A 16,491-nucleotide genomic window follows, 5' to 3' on the forward strand; every position below is an offset into this window, starting at 1 on the left:
AAGATTTACCATCCCTGTTTTGGTTTGTACTTGAGTAGTACTGTTTTTCCTGTCCTTTTACTTTTGACCTTTCTCTATCCTTATGCTTGGGACATACATCTTAAAGACAACATAGTTGTGCTTTAGTTTACACTGTGACATTCTTTGTCTTTTAACTGGAGTATTTTGTCCATTTAGTGTATCTACTACTGGTATGTTTGGTTTTAAATCTACTTTTTACTTTTTGTAATCTAAGGTTTTACTTTTTGTTTTCTATTCTCCCCTTGCCTACCTTTCACTTTCCTGCTCTTATTTGGATTATTTTTAAATGATTCTTTTTATCCCAATACTAGTTTAAAAGTTATATACGGCCGGGCGCGGTGGCTCACGCCTGTAATCCCAGCACTTTGGGAGGCCGAGGCGGGCAGATCACAAGGTCAGGAGATCGAGACCACAGTGAAACCCCGTCTCTACTAAAAATACAAAAAATTAGCCGGGCGCGGTGGCGGGCGCCTGTAGTCCCAGCTACTCGGGAGGCTGAGGCAGGAGAATGGCGTGAACCCGGGAGGCGGAGCTTGCAGTGAGCTGAGATCCGGCCACTGTACTCCAGCCTGGGCGGCAGAGCGAGACTCCATCTCAAAAAAAAAAAAAAAAAAAGTTATATACATTGTTTCCAGAAATTTCATCATGCATATTGCAAGTTATAAAATTAGTCAACACTTTTATCCTCTTCTGAATGATATAAAGACTTTAGAACACAAACTCCATGTGCCTTGTGCCTGATTATATGTTATTATTGTTGTGCCTTTTAATTTTATGTATTCTTAAATCCCCAAAGATATTACCATTTTAAAGACTCAATGTTCATTACATTTATCTATATATTTACCACTACCATTTACTTTCATTTTACTTCCTTCTTGCTTCTCAGGCATCCTGCCTGGAATCAACCATCTCCTCCTCAGGGGCCTCCCTTGAACACTGTATCTAAAGCAGTCCTCCTGATTGCAAGTCTCTCTCCATCTTATTATCCTCATATATAGATATATATATAAATATATATATAAATACGATTTACTTATATAAATATATATACATATAATATATATATAAACAGAACATCTTTAAGAGTAAGAATTCTTAATTTTGGCTATTGTGTGTTTCAGTTATAAAAATTCGATTTGTTTCTTTTTCAAATCCACTATGTCATGATTTGTAGTTCCCTGAAGAAATTTTGGAGCTTCTCTGTCTCAGACTCCTGGGCCCAAGAGATCCTCCTGCCCTGGCCTCCCAAAGTGCTAGGATCACAGGTGTGAGTCACTGCGCCCAGTCTCACCCCAGGACTTTCTTAAAACCCTTCCAGATGAAACGAAACACTTTTATGACCTGTGCTTTAAGGACTAAAGACCAGGGGCCAGGCATGGTGGCTCATGCCTATAATCCCAGCACTTTGGGAGGCCAAGGCAGGAGGGTCACTTGAGGCCAGGAGTCTGAGACCAACCTGGGCAACACAGCAAGATCCCACCTCTACAGAAATACTTAAAAATTAGCCCCTCAACTGATCCACCTGCCTCGGCCTCCCAAAGTGCTGGGATTACAGGCATCAGTCACCATGCCCAGCCCCATTTTTCTTTTCTACTGTATTTTTACTGTACTTTTTCTGTTTAGATATGTTTAGATACATGAATAGTTACCATTGGTTTATAGTTGCCTGCAGTGTTCAGTACAGTGACATGCTGTGCAGGTGTGTAGCCTCGGAGCAAACAGCTCCAGCATCTAGCCCAGGTGTGCAGGAGGCTATGCCATGTGGCTTTGTGTGAGTACACTCTGTGATGCCCACACAATGATGAAATCACATAATGATGAGTTTCTCAGAACGTATCCCCATTAAGTGACACACCATTGTGTTCTGATACCCCCCTAGATGTAAGTAAAGAAGGTATAAAAAGTTTAAAAAGAAGTCACTAATGGTGAAGGCAGGGGGAGAAATGACCATTTTAAAATAACAAAGATGCCACCAAATCTTTTTTTAGTGGAAATTAGAGAAAGACTTTTATGGCTCAGAATGAACTGGCTGGGGAGAGAAAGCCTTTATGGCGGCTTTGGCTCAGCGGCTTTGGGCACAGAATTCATAGGTGGGTCGAGGGTAGAGGAATGACAAGGATGGGGCCGGGGATGTGACCCTAATGGGCTCTCCCATGGAAGGGGCAGTGTTTGGAGAGATAATTTATAACATGGAGAGAGGCAGGAATTCATCAGAGCTAGAATATGTGGATTCCATGAAGACCTAGTAGAAAAATAGACAAAATGAGGAGTAGGAAATTGAGTGTTTTTGTTTTGGCTACGGAAGCCAAGGACACCTTGGAGTGAGGCTCAAGGGAGTAGAAGTGCCCTCCGACAGTCTCCACTAGGGAGCCCCTTCCCATGCTGGCATCATAATAAAGATAGGCCACATGTAGAATACGCACTGATTTATCAGCAAAGCAGCTGCTGAACCAGCGCTTACACTGGGGGAATGTCTGGGGAGGAGTTTGGGAAAGGGTTATGCCTCAGGCAAAGGTGAAGTCATGAGGACAAGATTTTTGTGCAGGGATAAAAAGGCTTATTGAACCTCTGCAGGGCAAGCCTTGAGGTGTGGTGTGTATGTGTTCTTTCGCCTACCCTGGTTGAAAGGAAGGCAAATAATGGGTATTTTGTCTTGCTTCCTCTGCCCATTGGCAACCCTGCATGGAAGGAACAGTGACATGGGAAATGGCACAAGCTCATGTTCCTGGTGAGCTGTCAGTTGGCTTTGGGTTGGACTGGCGGTCACACCTGGAAGCAGAGATGGCTCTCTTTGCTTTTACTATTTTCTAGAAAGGCTGGGCTTACTCAAGATGAAGGTGGGAGAAAAACAAGGTCTCAACCCACTTCTCTAAGGAAATTTAGCAAACTTTTTTGGGGAGAGCTAAAGATTTAGGGGGACAGGTTGTATCTACAAAGGGAAGCCTTTATCCTGGCTTCTGGGAGACCTGTATCCTAAAGTGAAGCTGACCATTGCGTGCACCTTATCTATATACACAGAGGCCTGCTCAGCAGCCAGGGAGATGCCTGCACAGGGAACCACCAGGGCAGAAAATCCCTCAACTGACACAGTACACACCAAGTACCAGTAGTTCCTCTTCCTAAAATCAGAACAGATGTCTAGATGTGAACAAGCAACAAGGATCATTAGGTGTGGTGAAAGAAATTGCAACATGAAAGAGAGATCCAGACAAGCAGAGAAGCTCAAGGGAAACTGAGTTAACACAGAGGACTAAGGAGGCTTTAAAAGAACAAAATGCCATGAGAAAAGAAAGTATAGCCATTAAATAAGAGCCAGACTAAACATGATTACCAGAATTTTAAAAATATCACAAGGGCTGAAAGATATGTTTGAGGAACCTCTCAGAACCAAGGAAACAAACGATTGGGAAATGGAGATAAAAGGTACTAGAAGTGGACAACCCATCCAGGAGGTCCAGCCTTAGGTCATCAGGAACCTCAGAAGGATACGAGAGACAGCAGAAAGGAAGAAGTGAACAGCTGAAGGGCATTTGCAGACCTCTGAAGACCTTGGGGGATTCACTGCAGAGGTACCCACTGCAGCAAATGAAAAAAAGACCCCCACACCTACACATATCCTAATGAAATATCAGTTAATCAAGATTGATGAGATAGGCCAGGCGCAGTGGCTCACGCCTGTAATCCCAACACTTTGGGAGGCTGAGGCGGGCAGAATGCTTGAGGCCAGGAGTTCAAGACCAGCCTGGCCAACATGGTGAAACCCCATCTCTACTAAAAATACAAAAATTAGCCAAGCATAGTGGCACACTCCTATAATCCCAGCTACTCAGGTGGCTGAGGCATGAGAATTGCTTGAATCCAGAAGGCAGAGGTTGTAGTTAGCCGAGATCATGCCACTGCACTACTCTAGCCCCCGGGTAACAGAGCGAGACTCTGCCTCAAAAAAAAAAAGAAGAAAGAAAGAAAGATAAAAATGGATAAGATAAAAATGGTGCACTTATACAGGGCATGAATGGAACTTGCAGGATTGGTTGCTTTGGGTGAGTCAGTGAGTGATGAGTGAATGTGAAGGCCAAGGACATTACTGTACACTCTCGTAGACTAAATACTGTACAATTAGGCTACATTTAAATTATTTTTAAAATTTTTTCTTCAATAATAGATTAATTTTAGTATACTGTAACTTTTTACTTTATAAACTTTTTAATTTTTTGACTTTTTTATAACACAGTTTAAAACACACATTGTACAACTGTACAAAAATATTTCTATTTTTATATTCTTACTCTCAAACTTTTTTCTATTAAGAAAATTTTTAAAACTTTCTAGACATTCTTTTAAAAAATGAAGAACAAATGCCACAGGAGTCTAGGCCTGCAGAGGGGCAGGATAATCAATATCACTGTCCTCCACCTCCATGTCTCATCCCACTGGAAAATCTTCAGGGGCAGTAACATGCATGGAGCTTTCACCTCCTGTGATAACAATGCCTGCTTCTGGACACCTCCTGAAGGAAACGCCTGAGCTTGTTTTACAGTTAACTTTATTTTTTCATAAGTAGAAGGAGTACATTCTAAAATAATAAAAAGTAGGGCAAATACATAAACCAGTAACATAGTCACTCATTATCATTATCAAGTATTATGCACCATCCATTACTGCACGTGCTAGGCTTTCACAGGATTGGCAGTGCAGTAGGTTTGTTTACACCAGCAACACCACAAACACAAGAGTAACGCATTGCTCTACGATGCTACAATGGCTATGACATCACTAAGTGATAGGAAATTTTTGGCCCCATTATAATTGTATGGGACCACTGTCGTATATGTGGTCCACTGTTGATTGAAGCATTGTTACGTGGTACATGACTGTATGTTTATGTAGTTATGACACAGCCACAAAAACACGTTGGTCGCTGGAGCAGATGTTTGAGAAACATAAAATTATAAAGATGAACATGATTTCAAAAGTATTTCCTTCCTCTATTGCAACAGAAAAGCACATGTCTGGAGACATATGGTGGCTCACGCCTGGAATCTCAGCACTTTGGAAGGCCAAGGTGAGTGGACCGTTTGAGTCCAGTTCAAGATCAGCCTGGACAACATGGTGAAACCCTGTCTAATAAAAATACAAAAAATAGCCAGGAGCTATGGCACGTACCTGTGGTCCCAGCTACTTAGGAGGCTGAAATGGAGGATGGCTTGAGCCCAGGAGGTGGGAGTTGCAGTGAGCCAAGATCGCACCACTGCACTCCAGTCTGGGTGACAGAGGGAGATCTCATCTCAAGAAAGCAAAGCAAAGCACAAGTCTGGCCCAGTCAGCATGTAATAGCAGAGTCAAAACCACTGGGCTCCAGTAGTTAGAATCACCAGCATTTACTAAAGCACCAAGCTTCACATGCACTAGCTCATTTGTTGCCCCACACCAACGCTACGGAGGGAGAAGGAGGAGCTGGAGAGAAACAGAAGTCAATAGGTGTATTCAGTCAACCATTTTGAACTGAAAGACTCACTGTTTAAAACATTTTTCCCCCTTATTACAAAAGTGAATAGGACACTTGGAAATATAAAAACATACAAGAGGCCAGGCTGGTGGCTCATGCCTGTAATCCCAGCACTTTGGGAGGCCTAGGCAGGCAGATCACTTAAGACCAGGAGTTCAGGACCAGCCTGGCCAACAAAATACAAAACTAGCCAGATGTGGTGGTACATGCCTGTAATCCCAGCTATAAGCGGGGCTGAGGCATGAGAATCGCTTGAACCCAGGAGGTGGAGGTTGCGGTGAGCCAAGATCGCGCCACTGCACTCTAGCCTAGGTGACAGAGCAAGACTGTCTCAAAAAAAAAAAGGAAAAAAAAAAAATTAAAATTACTCATTGTGATGGTTAATTTTATGTGTCACCTTGGCTCAGCTGTGGTGCCCAGTTGTTAAATCAAACACTAGACTTTGCTGTGAAGTATTTTGTTGATGTCATTAACATTTACGGGCCGGGCGCGGTGGCTTACACCTGTAATCCCAGCACTTTGGGAGGCCGAGGCGGGTGGATCATGAGGTCAGCAGATCGAGACCATCCTGGCTAACCCGGTGAAACCGCGTCTCTACTAAAAATGCAAAAAATTAGCCGGGCGTGGTGGCGGGCACCTGTAGTCCCAGCTACTTGGGAGACTGAGGCAGGAGAATGGCGTGAACCCGGGAGGCGGAGCTTGCAGTAAGCCGAGATCGAGCCACTGCGCTCCAGCCTGGGCGACTGAGCAAGACTCCGTCTAAAAAAAAAAAAATTTACAATCAGTTGACTTTAAATAAAGGAGGTTTACTCTCGATAATGTAGGTGAGCCTAATCTAAGGCCTGAAGAGCAAAAACAGTTTTCTCAATGAAGGAGTTCTGCCTCAAAACTGTAAGATAGAGATCCTGCCTGGGTTTCCAATGGGCTGGCCTGCCATATGAATTTTGAACTTGCCTGCCCCTACAATTGTGTGAGCCAATTTTTAAAAGAAATCTCACTCTCTCTGTCTTTCTCACTAACCTATTGGTTGCTTCTCTCAAAGACCCTGGTTGAAACACAATCTCATCTGCCGAAGATAATTTCTATTAATATTTTCCCATTCTGCCTTTTTTCCATGTACTTACAGTATATATGTAATTTTTAATATATACACATATATGATTTTATAATTTATATAAAACATATAAATATAAATATATAAAATATTTATATATAATTATACATATATTTTATCATATATTAATTATGTATGTCTCCTATACATAGTTAATATATATACCATCTCTCTCTCTCACATACACATACAAGATTCTTTTTGACATGAGAAAATAGCCCCTCTCTCTATATATATATATATACATATTTTTTTTTTCACAATGTTGCCCAGGCTGATCTCAAACTCCTAGGCTCAAGCAATCCTCCCACGCAGACTATTACCAATTGGCCAATTACCAATTACATACATACCATACATATGTATGTATATTATATATACACACACATACACATGTAATTATACAAACACATACATTTATACATACATACTAGAATGATCAACTCATTTCACTTTGCCTAGGACATTCCTAGTTTTAGCACTGAAAGTCCCACATCCCGGGAAACCCCTCAGTCCCAGGCAAACTGTTACGGCTGGTTACACACACACACACACACACACACACCACACACACACACTTCTTTTTTATTTTGAGACAAAGTCTCCCTCTTGTCTCCCAGGCTGGAGTGCAGTGGTGCAATTTCGGCTCACTGCAACCTCCGCCTCCCGGGTTCAAGTAATTATCCTGCCTCAGCCTCCCAAGTAGCGGGGATTACAGGTGCCTGCCACCATGCCTGGCTAATTTTTGTACTTTTAGTAGAGACAGGGTTTCACCAGCTTGGCCAGGCTGGTCTCAAACTCCTCTCCTCAGGTGATCCACGCAACACAGCCTCCCAAAGTGCTGGGATTACAAGCGTGAGCCACCCGCCCGGCCACACGCACTTCTTAAAAAATAAAATTGTAATCATTTTCTATGTGCTGTTTTAAAACCTAAACTCCTTACTTAAAAATATATTGTGGCCGAGACGGGCGGATCACGAGGTCAGGAGATCGAGACCATCCTGGCTAACACAGTGAAACCCCGTCTCTACTAAAAAAATACGAAAAACTAGCCGGGCGAGGTGGCGGGCGCCTGTAGTCCCAGCTACTGGGGAGGCTGAGGCAGGAGAATGGCGTGAACCCAGGAGGCGGAGTTCGCAGTGTGCCGAGATCCGGCCACTGCACTCCAGCCTGGGCGACAGAGCGAGACTCTGCCTCAAAAAAAAAAAAAAAAAAATATATTGTGGCCAGGTGGGCATGTCCCTGTAGTTTTTGTTTTTTTTTTTTTGAGACATGTGGTTTCACCATTTTGCCCAGGCTGGTCTCAAACTTCTGGGTTCAAGTGACCTGCCTGCCTCTGCCTCTCAAAGTGTTGGGATTACAGGCATGAGGCACCACTCCCAGCCCAGTTCCACTATTTTAAATTGCCTTTGGTTCTAAAATTAATAAAGGCCAAAACAGCATGAAAAAAAAAATCACACACAAAGTGCAGACTGCAGCCCTCAAGGAGAGCCAGGCCCTACTTTAATTTACCATTTATTACCAAAGTTATTTAAAGAAAAAGAAAGTCAGGCTGGGTGTGATGGCTCAGACCTGTAATTCCAGCACTTTGGGAGGTGAGGCCAAGGCAGGCAGATCACTTGAGGTCAGGAGTTTGAGACCAGCCTGGTCAACACGGTGAAACCCTGTCTCTACCAAAAATACAAAAATTAGCCAGGTATGGTGATGCACCCCTGTAATCTCAGCTACTCAGGAGGCTGAGGCAGGAGAATCGCTTGAACCCAGGAAGTGGAGGTTACAGTGTGCTGAGATTGCGCCACTGCATTGTAGCCTGGGCAACAGAGTGAGAGTCCGTCTCAAAAAAAAAAAAAAGTCCCATTCTCACTTTCAGACAGACACCTGTGCCGCGCTGCTGTGCATGACCGTAGGTGAAGAAACCCAGAAAGAACTGAACGAGCAACCTCTCTCCATTCTGCCTATAACCACAGGCAGAGTGACTCATTATACTCGAAAAGTCATTAAATCAGCTGGGCATGGTGGCTCATGCCTGTAATCCCAAAACTTTGAGAGGCTGGGATGGGCAGATCACTTGAGCCCAGGAGTCTGGGACCAGGCTGGGCAACACAGAAAGACCCTGTCTTGGAAAAAAACAAAAGGCAAAACATTAAATCCTTACCTTTTTAATTCATTTACAATTGATTTATGAACTTCCATTGCAATTTTGCCATCCGAGTGTGTTTTGAGTTCTCGGCATTTGGCATGTAAAATCTCCAGCTGTTCCCTGTTCTCCACCAGCTCCTTTTCCTGGCCTTGGGTTTTCGTCTCCAGGAGCATTAGTTGTTTAGTCAGCTTAGAAACTGAAAATCAAAAGAGAAGGATAAAAACTTGGCACAGAAGACCTCATAAAACACAATTATTGGCTATTAGGAAACACTAATGAAAGTCAGCTGATAAAAATGACCTTTTAAAGATCTTCTGGGCTGGGCGTGATGGCTCACACCTGTCCCAGCACTTTGGGAGGCTGAGGCAGGTGGATCACGAGGTCAGGAGTTCAAGACCAGCCTGGTAAAGTTGGTGAAACCCTGTCTCTACTAAAAATACAAAAATTAGCCAGGCGTGGTGGTGGGTGCCTATAATCCCAGCTACTCAGGAGGCTGAGGCACGAGAAACACTTGAACTCAGGAGGCAAAGGCTACAGTGAGCTGAGATCATGCCACCGCACTCTAGCCTGGCCAACAGAATGAGAGTCTCTCAGAAAAAAAAAAAAAAAAAAAAGATCTTTTGGAGTGTTATAAATTAACACCAAAGGCTTTGTCCTTACAAATTACTGTCCCTACTGAGCACAGTGACTCATACCTGTAAACCCAGCCCTTTGGGAGGCTGAGGGTAGGATTGCTTGGGGTCAGGAGTTTCAGACCAGCCTGGGTAACATAGTGAAACCCCATCTCTACATAAAAATTTAAAAATGAGCAGGGCATGGTGACATGCATCTGTGGTCCCAGATATCCGGGAGGTTGAGGCAGGAGGACTGCTTGAGCCCAGGAGTTCAAGACTACAGTGAGCCGTGACTGGGCCACCGCACTCCAGCCTGGATGACACAGTGAGACCTTGTCTCCAAAAACAAAAACCAAAAAAGCCAAAAGAAATTACTATCTTTACATTAAGCACTCACTAAATATATACTTTTAAAAATAAAATCCACTATAATATTTTACCAAAAATGATTCGTCTTCAACGAACTGACTTTCCTAAGACTGAAGCCTTAAATCACACACGGGTGTGCAAGCATATGTCATAACATTGTCCCTAAAGCTACAAGATTTTCAAGATTTTTAAGGACATCAAACATGGTTAAACTAAGAACTGGATTTATTATTTTCCTTGCCTTTCCTCATTAAACTTTTATTTTATGTCCTGTATCTAAAGTAAGTCATAAATATTTTCATCCTGTGTTACATAGTTGTATGTAATAAGACATTTCCTGAGCATCTGCTGACAGTGGCACTTAGAGGTATTTATTATAGCATAAAACTGTACATCTCTCTACTCTATGAAAATATCTAACTGGTGACTGGGCATAGTGGCTCACGCTTGTAATCCTAGCATTTTGGGAGGCCAAGGTGGGTGGATCACTTGAGGTCAGGAGTTCAAGACCAGCATGGCCAGCATGGTGAAACCCCCTCTACTGAAAATACAAAAATTAGCTGTGAGTGGTGGCACGTGACTGTAATCCCAGTTACCCAGGAGGCTGAGACAGGAGAATCGCTGGAACCTGGAAGGCAGAGGTTGCAGTGAGCCTAGATCACGCCACTCTACTCCAGTCTGGGCAACAAGAGTAAGACTGTCTCAAAAAAAGAAAAAAAAAAAAGAAAATATCTAATTGGTCAAAGTGAATGGCTGTTTCTGGGCAATGGGAAAACAGCACAGGCAACTCACTGAATCATACAGGTCAAAAGGTTTTCCTGCCCCATGTGACCAGAAATCCTCTTTCTGTTCAGATCTGGTATGTTCAAGAAAATTAAGCCCAGTAAATAGGAAACTCATGTCATCCCTAACCCTGAAAACAAAGATAAGAGGCTCCACAACTCTGTTTCCCCTCTCCCCTTAACAATGCCAGAGTAAAGGCAAATACTCCTGGGCCACGCAGGTCTCAGGAGAAATCACATGGAGGAAAGTCCTGTGCACCTCTCTGGGAGTTGCTCTCATCTTTAAACACAACCTGGTTCTCAGAAACAGGAAGTGCTAGCCCCGCAACTGCAGCAACAGCAGGGTCTGCTCATGGACCTGCCATGGCATGGAAGGGGCTGCCATTCCAAAAGCAGCTGGAGAGGGGAAAACCTCCATCTGCTTCTCGGGGTGCCACGGCCTCATGCAAGATGACTTGTGCTTCAGTTTCCCAGCCTATGCCATTCTTCACTAGGAAAGAAAAATCAGTAAAACAAAGGGAAAAAATGCCACTATCTTTTGTACTCATAAATTGTGGTTTTAAAGCAGAAGCGATGACTCTTAGCCTGGCCTCCTTACAGTTGTGCACTGTCACAGACTGTGAAGCTCCTAGGGGTTGGGAGAGTGCATGGGAAGGCACGGGAAGAGGGACACTCTCGGAAGGCATCTGACAGAGATCTAATCTGCAGAGATGTCGCCTCCCATGCCCGCAGCACTGAAGGAAGGAAGGACACAGGGGAACTGTTTAGAACGTGAACATTTCTGCTTATTTACTCATCCAACAAACATCTGGGAAGAGACCCTGTGTTATTTCAGATGTTTACCTCGCATGATCTTTCCCATTTCTAAGGTACTATTTTACCCCAAAACCAGTTCTGCTGAGTCTACCACTATCCCTGCGAGTGATTTACAAACCCATGGGATGATGAGAGACACTGTGGAGTATGAAAAAGCTATCTATGCATTGAGGGTAATGACGTGGAAAGGTTATAAACAGCCGTATTTTAGTCAAGAATGTAAAACATGACTTCTCTCATTTTCAATTGGGGCCCCCGGCAGGAGGGAGATAGAAGGGTAAAATGACAATAGTGACATCACTGCATGGCCAGTCCTCGCTGGAAGGACCTCACCTTCTTGGAGGTGCTCCTGGTGGCTGTCCTTGGCTTTCCTTTGCTGAATCTCCAACTGCTCCAGCAACAACTTGTTTTCCTCTAAAACCAGTTTTGCTTGAGTCTGAAACTGACGCCTGCAATTGATTTACAAGATGAAATACTGTGATTCAGGTGCTGAATGGTTACAGAAACACTCTGGAATCTAAAAGGAAGCAATGGGTGCATTATAGGTAATGAATATCAAGCCATGTCTCCATGTTAAACATGTTAACACAGCAGCAAATCCTGCCATTTGCAGTCAGCTGGGGAAGGACAGCCGCGAGTCTGAATTACGGACTACTTCAGAAACGCTTTCAGATGTAGAATTTCAAACATGTACAGAAGTAAAGAGGATAGAGTAGGAGACTGTCCCATGTGCACAGTACCCAGCTTGAATAGTCACTAAATGGCTGATGAAGTTTTTTTTTTTTTTTTTTTTTTTTTTTTTGAGACGGAGTCTCGCTCTGTCACCCAGGCTGGAGTGCTGTGGCCGGATCTCAGCTCACTGCAAGCTCCGCCTCCCAGGTTCACGCCATTCTCCTGCCTCAGCCTCCCGGGTAGCTGGGACTACAGGCGCCGCCACCTCGCCCGGCTAGTTTTTTGTAGTTTTTTTTTTAGTGGAGACGGGGTTTCACCGTGTTAGCCAGGATGGTCTCGATCTCCTGACCTCGTGATCCGCCCGTCTCGGCCTCCCAAAGTGCTGGGATTACAGGCTTGAGCCACCGCGCCCAGCCCTGATGAAGTTTCATATGTATAAACCTCTAGTCCTGCCACCCACTATATTATTCCTAAGCCCATATGGAACATATTTAAAGAATTTAGTAAGTTCCCATTTTAATTTTAAAATACTCCTTTGTAATCAGTAGCATATTTGCAAAAAAAAAAAAAAAAAAAAAGACTCTGTTAGCAGGCTTTGAAATGGTTTCTTAGAACTGTATGAATCTGCCCCAGCCTTCCTCTCAAGCACAAGCAAATCCTCTCCTTCCAGTGCAATGTAAACTCCAGCCCAGCTCAGTCCTCAAGATCACAAATTCTGATTAGAATGAGCTGAAGGGACTTTAGAAATCATCTAGTGAAGTGTTGACCACCCAAAGTACACTGGGTGGTAAGTTTACTTACTAAAGCAGTAAACAATCTTGATTTTCCACTTGAAACCCTAAAGGTAAGGAAGAGGAAGGAAACAGACAAGATGAAAGGAGTCAGGCTGTAACAATGGTGTGGCCCCAACTGTGGCTATGCAGTGACTGGCTCCTGGGCACTGTGAGGGTGTCTCTTGCCAGCTACCAGCACCCATGGAGTGGGCTGCCATGCTGTCAGGAAGGCCTCACCCAAAACTGGTCTGTGCTAGCCTCCTCATTCCCGCCACAAACTGGGCAGCTCCACGATGGTCTGTTTTATGTTTTAGACTTATTTATTTATTTATTTACTTATTTATTTCTTGAGAGATAGGGTCTCATTCTGTTGCCCAGGCTGGAGTGCAGTGGTGAGATCTTGGCGCACTGCAACCTCCACCTCAACTTCCTGAGTATCTGGGATTACAGGCATGCATCACCACACCAAGCTAATTTTTGTATTCGTATTTTTTGGTAGAGACAGGGTTTCTCCATGTTGGCCAGCCTGGTCTCAAACTTCTGACCTCAGGTGATCCACCCGCCTCGGCCTCCCAAAATGCCGGGATCACAGGCGTGAGCCACTGTGCCCAGCTGCGTTTTGGACTAATTTACAAGACTTTTTCTTTATTTGTTCATTCATTCATTTGTTCATTCCTTCCTTTCTCCCTCCCTGCATTCATTTTATTTTTTATTTTTTAGACACAAGGTCTTGCTCTGTCACCCAGGCAGGACAGGAGTACAGTGGCACCATCAGAGGTCACTGTGGCCTTGAATTCCTGGACTTAACAGATCCTCCTGCCTCAGCCTTCTGACTAGCTAGGACTGCAGGTGCATGCCATCATGCCAGCTAATTTTTAATTGTTTTGTTTTTGTTTTTGTTTTGTTTTTGAGACAAGGTCTTGTTCTGTCGCCTAGGCTGGTGCACAGTGGTGTGATCATAGCTCACTGCAGCCGTGAACTCCTGGCCCCAAGTGCTCCTCCCATCTCAGCCTCCCAAAGCATTAGGATTATAGGGGTGAACCACTGAGCCTGAGCCATTTCTTTTTAAAATGAAAGGGACTGATCCCCCATTCCTAAAAAAAGTTCAAAATCTCAGATTTGGTTCAACACTCCCTCTTATTTTGTTTTATTTATTTATTTTATTATTATTTGAGACAGGGTCTCACTCTGTTGCCCAGGCTGGAGTGCAGTGGCACGATCTAGGCTCACTGCAGCCTCCGCCTCCTGGGTTCAAGTGATTCTCCCGCCTCAGCCTCCCGAGTAGCTGGGATTACAGGCATGTGCCACTATGCCTGGCTAATTTTTATATTTTTAGTAGAGAAGCAGTTTCACCATGTTGGCCACACTGGTCTCAAACTCTTGGCCTCAATTGATCCTCCCGCCTCAGCCTCCCAAAGTGCTGGGATTATAGGCATGAGCCACTACGTCCAGCCTCCCTTTTATTTTATAGAGAAAGAAACAGACCCATTAAGCCTGAGGTTAGCCAGTGATTCAGGGGAAGTTAGGAAAAGAAATACACAAACTTTACTTGCAGCCCAGAAGTTCATTGAGAAATTACTGGCAACCAAGCAGAAAGCGTCTGCTGGGCCAGGTGTGGTGGTTCATGCCTATAATCCCAGCACTTTGGGAGGCCGAGGCAGGTGGATCACCTGAGGTCAGGAGTTGGAGACTAGCCTGTCCAGTGTGGTGAAACCTCATCTCTACTAAAAATTAAAAAAAAAATTAGCCAGGCATGGTGGTGGGCGCCTGTAATCCCAGGTACTTGGGAGGCTGAGGCAGGAGAATCACTTGAACCTGGGAGGTGGAGGTTGCAGTGAGTCGAGATCACGCGACTGTACTCCAGCCTGGATGGCAGAGCAAGACTTTGTCTCAAAAAAAAAAAAAAAAGAAAGAAAGCTTCTGCTGAAGTGTGAAGTCTGTGTACCAAGTGCTGCGTGCAGGTTTAGCAGCTGTGCATGTGTGTAGGTACTGAGAGCAGCAAGGAGCTCTGCCCACCAAGTGTGATGCTCCAGAGCCCAGAGACCCTCCTGCAGCTTGAGGGCAGTGAATTCAAAGAATTGCTCAGGGAGGCCCTGAGCAAGCCTGATGCTCTCCCCACGCTGGTGTGGGCCATCATGCTAGAGCAAAGGGCAGATTTCGAATCCCAATAAACACAGGATTGGGGAACACTGCGGGGCTGTGGATTTGAAAGCAAGGCCTGCCTTTCTTTCCTTTGTTTCATTGATTTTATTTTAAGGAAATGCAGACAAGTTGGATTTGTGGCTATATACAAGGCTAAGGAAGGAACATGGGGTTCCAGAATCTGACAAGGTCTCTTGAGCCCCTTGAAAGCATTTGAAAGCAGGGCCTGCCTTTCTTTCCTGTGTTTCATTGATTTTGTTTTAAGGAAACGCAGACAAGTTGGATTTGTGGCTATATACAAGGCTAGGGAAGGAATCTGGGGTTCCAGAATCTGACGAGGTCTCTTGAGCCCCAGCCTGGCTAAGCTGCTTTCCAGGCCACCGTTCAAGGAGGTTACGAGGGGAGACATACTAGGAACCCTGACGGAAGAAAATCCAAGCTCAGCCAGGGAGGTCATAGAGCACCAAGACCCAGGAGTTGCCTGGGCCAGTCCCACCTGACGCATCGGTGACTACAAAATCAGGGAGAACCAATGATAAGAGTGCTGTTGACTCAATTCCAGATTTCTGAACATCACATATAGAAAATACTTCATTTTTTCCCAGTGATGTTAAGGCATTTGAAAACACTAAATATAACATACCTACTCAAAGTGAGTAATTTTTGTTTTCTTAGTCCTGTCTAGATATTGCTTTTAGGCTTTTCAAGACATATACTTTCTCTAATTCAGTTAACAGGCATTTGCTGTTGCTGTGCTAGATGCGGGGCCACACACAAAAATGAGTAGGACACTGGTTCCTGCCCTTGTGGAGTTCACAAAGGAGAAGATGGAGGCAGATGTGGAGGCAGACAGGATAGGCAGGCACAGTGTGGCAGGTACTGGGACAGGGCATGTGTTTAAGGGTACATCAGAACTGGAGACAAGGGGCCGGGTGCAGTGGCTCATGCCTGCAATGCCAGCACTTTGGGAGGCCAAGACGGGAGGATCACTGAAGCCCAAGAGTTTGAGATCAGCTTGGGTAACATAGCGAGACTCTGTCTCTATGAAAAATTTTAAAAATGGCTGGGCATGGTAGGGCACACCTGTAGTCCCAGCTACTTGGGAGGTTGAGGTGGGAGGATGGCTTGAGCCCAGGAGGTTGAGGCTGTAGTAAGCTATGACGGAGCCACTGCACTCCAGCCTGGGTGACAGAGTGAGACCCTAACTCTAAAACAACTTAAGAAACAGAGACGCCGGGTGTGATAGCTCACGCCTATAATCCCAGCATTTTGGAAGGCCAAGGCAGGCAGATCACATGAGGTCAGGAGTTCGAGACCAGCCTGGCCAACATGGTGAAACCCCACCTCTACTAAAAATACAAAAATTAGCTGGGCATGGTGGTGGGTGCTTGTAATCCCAGTTACTCAGGAGGCTGAGGCAGGAGAATCGCTTGAATCCAGGAGGCAGATGTTGCAGTGAGCCGAGATCACGCCACTGCACTCCAGCCTGGGCAACATAGTGAGACTCTGTCTCGAAAAGAAAAGAAAAGAAAAGAAAAG

General features: G+C 44.6%; 1 protein-coding gene across 3 annotated transcripts in view; it reads right to left on the reverse strand.

Annotated features, from left to right (window-relative positions):
* Window positions 1-16,491, reverse strand: part of CEP89 (centrosomal protein 89) — a 99,957-nt gene that overhangs the window by 31,863 nt on the left and 51,603 nt on the right. For all 3 annotated transcript variants that reach the window (XM_033225609.1, XM_033225611.1, XM_033225610.1), the window contains 2 exons: window positions 11,699-11,814; window positions 8,800-8,980 (listed from right to left, as the gene is read on the reverse strand). In XM_033225609.1, coding sequence (XP_033081500.1) covers window positions 8,800-8,980; window positions 11,699-11,814 — 297 coding nt within the window. The remainder of the gene's footprint in view (window positions 1-8,799; window positions 8,981-11,698; window positions 11,815-16,491) is intronic.

This window comes from Trachypithecus francoisi, unplaced genomic scaffold (assembly GCF_009764315.1).
Source record: "Trachypithecus francoisi isolate TF-2019V2 unplaced genomic scaffold, Tfra_2.0 Lachesis_group12, whole genome shotgun sequence".
Classification (NCBI taxonomy): domain Eukaryota; kingdom Metazoa; phylum Chordata; class Mammalia; order Primates; family Cercopithecidae; genus Trachypithecus; species Trachypithecus francoisi.